Consider the following 11176-nt stretch of genomic DNA (forward strand, 5'->3'; position numbering starts at 1 on the left):
AATTAGTATGCATTTCCGGGAAATTTGAGGAGATTCTGTATAAACATAAAAACGCATTTTTGGAAATAGGAACGGGAAAATGGAAGATAATAATCATAAAAAAGGATGGCGATGTTGTGTGCATAAACAGTTTTTCGCCCCTTTTTTTTACATAGACGGTGATATCCACCTATGATTCAATCAACATTTCAAAAATTATAAAATCTGGTAAAAGATTTCTCTTTATTGAAAAATCCTCTTTATTGTTTTTCACCCCTTTATTGAAAAACTATTCTTTTTGGCGGAAAAATCCTGCAATAGCACTGATAATAAAACAGAACTTATCATTTACAATTTTTTTTCTTCCTTAAGCCTTAGGTGTTCGAAAAACAGCTGTTTTTTGAACGAAAACAGCTGTTTTCTGTTTTTACCAAAAACCAGAACAGAGACAGAAACAGGTCTTCTGTTTCTTTGTTGGTCCATTCTGTTTCTGTTCTGTTTCATTCAAGCCCAAAAACAGAACAGTGCCCATACTTACTCGGGACGCCCCTTACTACTACTAGTGCTACCAGTAACATAAATCAAGAGAGTTTCGGTGCATCAAGGTTGTCAAAATAGACCAGATTGTCAAACTATCTAGGCGTGATATATCAGGACTGGGATAGGGTATAAATTAGCTGCTCTCAGGACTTTTCAGCAAAATTTATGTTACTTTAAAACTAAATCAAAAGACAATATAGGCATGCTGGTTGTCAATAACACGTTTCAGAAATATTTCAAGAACAACTGAGGGAATTAAATAGAAACTTTCAGGGCTAAAACTATTAATGCTTCTTCTCTTACTATTGAACTAGAGCAGTAGGGTTTCAGTGCATCCACTAAACTTCATTTTTCAAGAAAAATTGATTTGATTTAAAATATCCAGATTCTCAGAAGGGCGCATATTGTCAAAAAATTGTTAAAAAAAAAATTTCCAACATTTAAACAGCCCCCAAGCTCCCCATTTTTATATATAAAAACTTGAAAGATTTGAAATGCCTTTTTTCTAGCCACAGGAAAAGAATATTTCAATTATAAACAAACAGAAATTAATTTAAAAACAACTCTTTCCGCAGGAGAAGTTTCACAAAGAAAATTAATGAGCTATATTAAACCAAAGATGAACAGAAATGCACTTTATTCGTTTTAGAAGCCCCACCCTCGGAGAGAAAAAGAACTACTCGTGGCAGCCATGTTCTTGGTAAAAATTGCTCATCTCTAATAGGAATAAAGAAGAAAATACAAACAAAAGTCTACTTTTTTTGGTCCTCTTCGAGTCTCATCAATGGGAGGACCATACTGTTGTGTTCCCTTGTGTAAAGAATCTTGTAAAAAATCCAGAGACCTAAAACTACCTGACAGAGTGAGTAAAAACAGCTTCTTTTAGCCTTTAGCCGTAACATAGCATTTTCAGCTCCGAAGCCCGGTGAGGTATTTGGTGAGTTATAGGTTATAAACAGGGGCGTAAATTGCTATGGGGTAAGGGGGCAGTTGCCCCCCCAGACGTCATTTTGCCCCCACCTCAATTTTTTTAGATTATACCCTTATTTATCCTTCATCCGAATAAAAAGCTTCGTGTTTTCTCTAACATTGTCAAGTAAAGATAGTATTAAATGAATTCATTTGTTGAATAAGAGTGTGCGATGAGTCAGAGAAAAACAATCGATATTTTTAAACCTAGTCAACCGGCTAAAAAAGCTAAGTTGGTGGATAGTGTAGCAGCAACCGAGGCAGCAACAGAAGCTTGGCCAAGTGAGATGTGTAATTTTGCCATTTATGGTTTGACTAATATAAACTTATAGCCTTTGCTTCATGCAATAAATTCCATGCGAATTAAAGTTTAGCCTACAGAAGTAAGATCTCAATTTCGCGCTACAACTTTGGATTAATGTATAAATCGCAAATTTTGTGGGGAAAATCATATAACCGAGCATATAACAAACAATTATAGATATAGAGGTATCATTCAAGGCGGGGGGGGGGGGCAGGCTATTAAATCAGAGATTACAAAAGGGAATACAGCCTGATTTATTAGACATAATTTATGGCAAAGAGTTTTGGAAGAGCTTAAGAGAATGAAAGAGCATTAAATGCTTTCTTAAGGCCCAGCCATTTTTGCTAGGCGGCCGCTCACCATTATTTATACCTCTTGTTATATTCTCACCAAAGAAACTGGGTATGGCGCAAAAAGGGAACGAAAAAGAGCTAAAATACATTTGAATTGACAGTTTTAGTATAAATAAAAATTGCTGCTTCGTGACAAAATTCTACTTTTTAAAGTTAAATCGGCTGTTATTGCGAGGCATTCGCTTCACTTCAGTGTGCTTCATCTCAAACAAAACTTACTACTTGCCCTTCTAGATTTTGCTGATAAGCTAGATAAGTACGAGAATTTTGTTGTATTGAGTTGCTAAGTTTCTTATTCGGATTATGTTATCGTTTAATTTACGAAATTCTACTAGTAGTTAAACTGACAAAAAACGATATGTATGTTTTAACCCTTTTAAATTTCAGTTGACTAGCTTAGACTATTTTACCGAATTCTAAAAACCGAGAATTTGAGCATTTGGAGGCGCTTAAACATGCAGAAGATGCTAGAGCGTATTAAATGATCAGTCGAAAGATCTTTGTATGCTATCGTCAATTTTGGCGGAAATAAAGCTATTATTATAAATGAGAGAAAAAGGACCCTATTTAATAGACCACCCCGTTATTAATCATGAAGTAACAAATACGAAAACTATTAAGGGCAAATGCCAATACGTAACACTAAACGGTAGCAGAAAAGCTATTTAAAGGCTAGGAGCAGGGGCGTCACTATCACTTTTTTTGGGGGGGGGAGAGCACGACGAAAGTTTTTCAACATAACCAAAACTGTACCGACGGAAAAAAGGTTTAGAGTGGCGAAAGTTTCTGTATAAATGGAAGTAAATGGCTTGAAAACAGTATTTTTTGCTGCGGAGCGTTGGAAATTCTAGAAATATTTCACTAAGAAAGTCTATTATTCCTTATGTCTCCTAGACACCTATTAAAGGGAACAACTGTTTCAGAGCTATCGGCCTCTGAATAAAGTTAAAACGTATAAAAGCGAAAGCACTGGATTTTTTTCTAGGGTGGAAGTGTAGCCGATGCATCGGATACGATATTGAGGGGCAATCTTGACATCTCCCACCATAAAAGGGAGGCACCCAAGCAGCCAAAGCTAGCCGAATACCCCAAAACCAACGGTCGCCGTTTTTCCGCTAAAGCCTATGAGAAAAAACCATGGGTAGAATATTCTATTAAAGAAGACGTCATTTACTGCTTTTGCTGTCGGCACTTTTCCTTAACAAGAAATCATGGAAATACTTCTGATATTGTAGTGTTTGTCGACACAGGAATGAATAACTGGAAAAAGCTATTCGAAAGGATTGAAAAACACGAGGCTTCAGAAGCTCACAACGAAGCAAATCACATCTGGACCAAATATAAAGCAAATAAGTGTGGCACATCTGAGTCAATAGCTACAACTCTCTATTCAAATGGGAAGGAAGCTATAGCGGAAAATTGCCTGCATATAGTCACACTTGCGAAAGTGGTATGTGCCCTAGCACGCCAAGGGCTCCCATTTCGAGGTCATGATGAACACGACAACTCACACAATCGAGGTAATTTTATAGAAATACTAGAAATGATGACAGAGGGAAACCCGGATCTTCAGCAAAAACTAAAACGTCGGTATGGAAGCTATTTGAGTCCTGACTACCAAAATAGTCTTATAAGCATACTGGCTGACCTCTTGCGAGAACAAACAAGATACTCTATTAAGAAATATTGGGCAATCTGCGCAGATGAAACGAAAGATCTGTCGAAAAAAGAGCAGCTTGGTTTAATTATTCGGTTTATTGATAGTAATGCTATCATCCGCAAGGAGACATTCGGAAGTACACATCTTGAACAATTAGATGCTGCATCCCTTGCTAATGCAATCAAGGATCTTGTTGAAAAGCACGAACTGGATTGGAGCACCTGTGTGGCTCAATGCTGGGATGGTGCGAGCGTCATGAGCGGTGCATGTAATGGTGTTCAGGCTATTCTTAAAGGATTTGCACCACAAGCTAGGTATATTCATTGTCACGCCCATCGCCTAAATCTTGTGCTTGTGCAGTCAATAGCTTCTTGTTCGGAGGTTAGAAACTTCTTTTCCTGCATTCAGGCATTATACAACTTTCTCAGCTGAAGTACACCACGTCACGAGCTTATCCTTCGAACCCAACAAGACCGCGGAAAAAAAAAGATTGAGCGCGAGCGGCTAGCTGATACTCTATGGTGCTATTGGTTTTCCTCAATTCAGAAGATCCGAATACGTTTAGGTGCTATTCTTGAAACATTTAGGGTTATTTTGGTTGAAGTCAGTTCAACAGAGGACCGTTCTGAAGCTTCTGGGTTGCTGGCAACAATTGATGACAAACTCTTGCTCATTCTTGAAATAATGAGCAATTTCCTTGGTCCGATAGATATTGCATCCAGACAACTCTAGTCCAAGAGCCTCGTTTTTTCAGGCATAAATTCTCTGCTACAAGCAGTTCAACAACAGGCTCTAGAGCTCCGATCTGAAGAGCGTTGGTTTAAGATGGTCGAAGCAACGAAAAGCTTATGCAAGCAGCTCTCAATCCAAATAGAAAGCCTTGACGCTCGGTTGCTATAAGCAGACGCCTTCTCGATTTTTACGTCGAAACCACTGTCGGTGACAGAGCAAGAAATCGAACAGAAGAGGATCGTGACATTTTTCAAACTTATAGGTCGGACATTTTATACTTCATAGTCGACCGATGAGACAAAGGTTTGGTGAAAACTCCTCAGTAATCCAAGGCTTAGAAGCGTTTGAGCCAAGTTCACCGAAGTTCCTGGATGCACGTCTAATACAAGACTTTTTGCGTGACTTTCCTACATTATTAGTAAACGAGTTGAAGTTTGAGTCGGAGATAGCCTTGGCAAAATCTTATTTAAAAAGGATGAAACCAGAATGACCATCAAAAGCTCTTGCCTACCTCTACATGAACAAAGACGCCTTTGCTGACATCTCGGAATCTTTCGAAATTGCTTTGAGGCTCCCCGTTTCAACTGCCTCTAACGAAAGATTTTTTTCAATGCTTAAGAGGGTTAAGACATATCTCAGAACAACCATGACTGATGAGCGACTTAGTGATTTGTTAGTTAAGGCCTTTCTTCATTGTGGCTTTTTCAGGCGATAACGGACCATAATGGCCTACTTTGGCTACTCTGCCGACAGTGCCTTAGCATTTGTCTCCATCATGCCGCCAATGGCAAATATTTCAAAAGCTCTAAGCATTGTATATATGATTCTCATTTGGCTTCACTCATCTTAAATTCTTTTAAGTTTCACTTGTAAAAAACAAAGATTTTTAAAGGTAATCAAAAGATCAGGGCCCTCTTGAGGGAGAAGGAGTGACAGTAGGTAGTTCAAAATAACTTCCCAGGACATAGTCTACTTTAGTCTGTAGACCAATCCCTGAAAGTTTCATTTTCCTAACCTAACTGCTTTCCAAGATAGCAAAAAGTAGCTAATCTAGAATTTTTGCCAGACTTTGGACTATTTTGTATTTTGGCTGTAAAAGCAAAGTTACCTTTCCAAAAATTTTATATGATAGACTTCACTATGTTGAGCTAAACAGTATTGAACCCCATGATCCTTAGTAACTACTAATTTAGGCTACGTAATTCTTTTGAATTTTGACTCTTCACAAGAATGAACCATAGTAATGCTTTTTCAAGTGTTTCAAGTAACTAACTTGAAAACTAAATTTTCTATGTGTAGGCTTTTTATAAATATTTTTTGAAAACACCATCAGAAAGAGGCACTCAAGGTGCCATTTCTGGGGTGGTTTTTATAGTGTTTTAAAATAAAGCTTATTGTTCTAATCAAAAAGCCATTGCATTTTAGGAATTGTTCTTAAACAATTAGGACAAAAAGTCAAAACTTTAGCATAAAGAGCAAAGTCTTTTGGAAGAGGCAACTCTTTTCATATACAAAATAATTTCTGTTCATTTTAAGTTTAGCTGTGCTCCTTACTTTCAGTTGAAAAAACTTGTTTTTTTTTAAAATATGATTTCTCATTGTTTTGAAATAATACTTGGAAGTCCAGCTCTTTTTCCATGAAAAATTCTGGCACTTATGTGTTATATACCACCCACTCAAGTTTATGATGTGTAAAACTTGAAAACAAACTGGTTTCTTCATTACTTTAGAAACAAATTTGGGCTATATATTTGCACATTAGGAAAGGGAAAATGTAGCAGGTATGCATATAAAATGTGTTAGGTAGAATTATTCTGCAGATTATGGAGTAAGAATTGTTATTTACTTCAAACTGTCAAAATACTTCACCCCTCCCCCCCTTGTGTGCAAATATATAGCCCAAATTATGTATTTCCAATCTATTCTGTCTTTGTCTTATGCTAAGCTGAAAGAAACTAACAAAGAAAGCAGGTTGTTCTCAAGTTTTACACAGCACTAGCTTGAGTGAGTGGTGTATAAGAAACAAGTACCAAAATTCCTTCCCCCTGTAGAAAACAAGAAAACAAAACTCAAATAAAATTCTCAAATTTGGAAAGCCTTATTTTCCTCAGAGGTAGAACATAAAATATTTTCTGCAGGGGGTAAATGCTGGCCACCAAGGTAGGGGACAGCTGGGGTATAATTTTGATGGCTTTGATCATTATATTAAAAAAAATAAGTATGGGACAACATTACAAAGTATGTTGAAAAGGAAAAGATATTAAAAAGGGTCAAAAATCCTAAATATATAATGTATATATATATATATATATATATATATATATATATATATATATATATATATATATATATATATATATATATATATATATATATATATATATATATATATATATATATATATATATATATATATATATATATATATATATATATATATATATATATATATATATATATATATATATATATATATATATATATACATATATATTTATATTTCATGACCAAATTGGAAGTTTAGCAAAGTTAGAACTATAATCATATAATAAAAACAATTTAACATTTTTTAATGTACAAATCTCAAGCACATAATGTGATGCAACTATTGTGCAATAGGCCTAATTTTCGTATACCTTCTTTTCTATTAACTTTATAGTTACTTTTTGAATAAGTTTGTTTGAAAAAACAAACCTACAATAAGATAAAAAGCTTGCTTTGCTTAACCTGTATAGATTAAGTAGTTTCTGTGCTGTACAAACAACTCTCCCAAAAATCAATAGCTAAATCAGGACTGGGAAATATTCTGTTCTCTGCTTTGCCTGCATAAAGATTCAACCCTCTAAAATCTATTTCTTCTAACAATGGTGAAAATCTGTGTTAGCAAACATCCTAACCAAGAAAGAAATAGTGAAGTAAATCCAATCAAAATATGGAATTAGACTTAAAAATGATAGTTGTTTGATGCTAAAATGGTTTACCTAAAAATTCATGGATGTGACAAGAAAAGTGACTTGAATTTGGTGTTATTAAGGAAAGTTCATATTTAATTTGTTAGCCAGTGCTGATTAAAACTTTTAAGACCTTATTTTATTTTTTTTAGTCATTATCTGATGGAAGGACAGAGAAGAATTCTTATACTTGTCACTTTGTTATCCCAGTTCCTGATTAATGAAATTATAGTTTGTCAACATTTAGTGAGCTTATTGTACGTTATATTAGAACTACTGAAAACTTTACATGAACTTAATTTGCGGAAATTAATAGCACTTAATGATGTTATTGAAATCCAAAGAGAGCTTCAAAAAGTTCTTAATCAGAGAAATATCTGGGTAAAGCCACAGACCCAAAAGTGGTGGAATGAAATATTCCTTAAAAAGGATTCAAGAGAATTTTATGAATTTATGAGGATGGACTGGGACACGTTTACATGGATAAAAGAAAAGTTAGAACCAGAGCTTAAAACAGAAAATACTCAATTTCGTAAAGCAATTACTGTTGAAAAAAAGATTGCCATTGGTCTATATGTTTTAGCAACAAATGCTGATTATAGAACTATTGCAGCCCTTTTTGGGGTTGGTACTAGTACAGTTAGACATACCTTCAAAAATTTCATTGAAGCAGCATATAAATTACTTGTGCCTGAACTAATAGTATGGCCACAAACCATTGAAGACTATTTGATGAAGGCTTCAGAATTTGAAGAGATGTGGGGGTTTCCCATGACAATTGGTGCCATTGATGGTTGCAACATACCCATTCAAGTGCCTCGACAGTTTGCAACCGACTATTATAATTACAAAGGGTGGCATTCAGAGAACATGATTGTGGTGTCTGATGCAAAATATGATTGCATGTATGTAAAGGCTGGAATACCTTGGAGGTCCAAAGATGCGGGTGCCTTTGCAAGGACAAGCCTTTATCGACAGTTGACTTCTAGAGAATTACTCCCAAATCATGAAAGATTAATTAAAGGCAAACCTATCCCATTTCATTTGTTGGGTGATGGAGCATTTAGATTAGAACCATTTATGATGAAGCCTTTCAAGCACCAAACAATTGATGAAAAGGAAATAAACTTTAACCATAGGTGAGATGAACATGATTTTGCAAATTTTCAAATATCAATTATTAAAAATATCTTAAATCAAATTCAGTTTAAGAAATGAAGTCAATAAAAAAAAGTTTTATCTCTAGAAACCAAGCTACTCTGAACCCTACCAAAAATAAGAAGACAGCTTTTAAGTCTAAGAAATACAATAAAGACATTAAGACCCCTTCCTTTTTTTACTATTGTATGTGCTGTTGTAAAATTGCTGTAATATAAAAACCTGTTACTCAAATACAATATTCCCAAGGAAACTTAGGGTTAAGTTGCTTTTTTAGAGTTGCCAGTAGATAGAAGATCAGTTGAGCATTTTGTTTTTTGTCTATCATTTTTTTTAGATTGTAACACAGTTTTTTCAAGATTTGATTTTTCCTAGGCTTAAAAAGGTAATACCCCTCCTCTGTTTTGAAAACTGATAGATCAAAATTTCCTTAACGTATATGAATTCAAGTTTTGTTAAAATAGTATTTAGTTTAGGGGTCATCAATTGGATTATTAACACGCATTTAATTTATAATAAATAATCTTTTATTTGCTTAGGGTCAAAAATCAAAAATTAACTGAGATTTTAAGAAATAAATATCAGCATGTATTAAACTGACAATGCATATTCATTTGAATTTTTCCAGTAAAGCAAAAATTATATTCTGGCTTTTAGAAAGCATAGGAGTTTTGAACCCTGCTCATATTAATTTCTGCTCGTTTTGAGTTTTACTCTGTTATTTGTTTTAATTTCTGTTTTTTTTGGGTTTTATTTATTTATTGATATTGGTTTTATTATGTCTGTGGTAGTTGTATGCTTGGTATATTATTTAATTCTATTTTTGGTTTAATGGAGTTCTTTACTTTTTTTGAAAATTTTATTTTGTGGAAATTTTGTTTAAAATTGATTTTGTAAAGGTCAGTCAATACTTTATACTTTTAGGCTGTCACGAGCACGTCGAATTACTGAAAATCTTTTTAGACACCTGAAGGCAAGATGGCAGTGCCTATCCAGTAACCTAAAAGTAAAATTTGGCATGGAGGCAAAAGTAATAACTGTTGCTCTTCCATTAAATAACTTGTGCAATGGAACCTAAAAACGTAAAGGAAGTGGATAGATGACCTCCAAAAAATTGAACAACGTCTGAGGTTTCAAAGTAAAAACCAGTTAAGGATACTTGGTGATCAACCAAGAACAAGGCTTGTCCAAAGGCCACGTCAAATGACTAGAGAAGCAATTGAAATAAGAAATGCTCTTATTGAGTACTTCTGGGATCAAAGAGCCCAGCTATTGTAATCCCTTAGTTGCGGTTAGATAATATTAGTGTTATATCCTGTTTTTCTCACCTAGAAACCCAAGTCTTTATTTTAGTTTATATGTTAATACTTATTAAATTAAGTGACCTTTGCCTCCTTGTTTTTTACCTGCACTTAGTATTCATGAAGGGATTAAGCTATGCAATCCAAATAATCACAATACCAGATAAAATAGTGTATAGTAAAATAATCCATAAATCTTTCATTTATAGTTCACTTCATAATACTTGTTACTTTAAAATTGGTTGTAAAATGTTAATTTTTTTTTTAAATAAGGCCTTCCACTGGGCTGGCTTCTCTTTTTAGTTCCAATCTAGGTTTGCACAAAGCATTAGAACCCATTTCTGCTGTAGAGAGTCTAGCTGCACTAGCTTGAGCTACTTGGTTAATAGAATTGGTCCTGCTACTCTGCTGCGGCTTTGTTGAAGAATCTGTGGATTCAAATTTTGTAATGAAATTGATTAATTCTGCTTGATTTTTTAATGAAGTTTCTACAGACTTGTTAATGGTCTGTAGGACTTTTCCAAAATCTCCAATGACACTTCTTGTCTCTTCTGCTGATTTTTGGAAACTTTCAAGCACTTCTTCTTGTTTTTCCATCAGTCTTTTTATTATATTTTCTTTTTTTTGCTTTCATTTGGACCTAAGAAGTAAATAGTAACTGAATAGATCTAAAAAAAAAAAAAATATTCACATTACACAAGTTTTAATAAATAAAATTTATTTTACAGGATGGATAGGCTATAAGCTCATGTATCTATATTTCAGCCTACACTTATTTTGCCAGTGATTTCCTAAAATGTGAGTTGATATTAAAATATGCCTCTAGAAACCATCGAAATATACAAGGGATGATGAAAAATTTGCTCTTTTAATCTATTCAAAAATCAGTCAAACCTAGATAATTTCTTAAACCACATTGGCCTGACCTGGAAAGTCAAACCTGGAATGGAATTCAGAAAGACTTTATGGAAAAATTGCTCAAGGATGCTAAATAATTCTGAAAATGCATGATAAAGATAAGTTTTCACTTGCTTTTTTTCATGCTCTCACAAACTCTTATTACTTGGTTATATGATTAAACAAACCTAAATATTACATATAGAGGCACCGAACAAAAGCAAATGATGAGTATAAAGGATTTGGCCACAGTTTCTATAGAGGGATTAAGACCCAAATTCAAGCAAGCAGATTATGCTTACCTGCACACACATGCTATTGACAAAAATACC

The 11176-nt window shown here is 34.2% G+C and overlaps 1 protein-coding gene across 1 annotated transcript; it reads left to right on the top strand.

Moving 5' to 3' along the window:
- The first annotated feature begins 1329 nt into the window (after window positions 1–1329).
- On the top strand, window positions 1330–9980 carry LOC148940392 (uncharacterized). The gene is made up of 3 exons (XM_089105221.1): window positions 1330–1381; window positions 7641–8627; window positions 9571–9980. The coding sequence occupies exons 2-3, from the start codon at window positions 7651–7653 to the stop codon at window positions 9722–9724; spliced, it is 1131 nt and encodes a 376-aa protein (XP_088961347.1). The 5' UTR covers window positions 1330–1381; window positions 7641–7650; the 3' UTR covers window positions 9725–9980.
- The last annotated feature ends 1196 nt before the right edge of the window (window positions 9981–11176 follow it).

This window comes from Artemia sp. Qi Xiang Cuo, chromosome 19, assembly GCF_049724085.1.
Source record: "Artemia sp. Qi Xiang Cuo chromosome 19, ASM4972408v1, whole genome shotgun sequence".
Classification (NCBI taxonomy): domain Eukaryota; kingdom Metazoa; phylum Arthropoda; class Branchiopoda; order Anostraca; family Artemiidae; genus Artemia; species Artemia sp. Qi Xiang Cuo.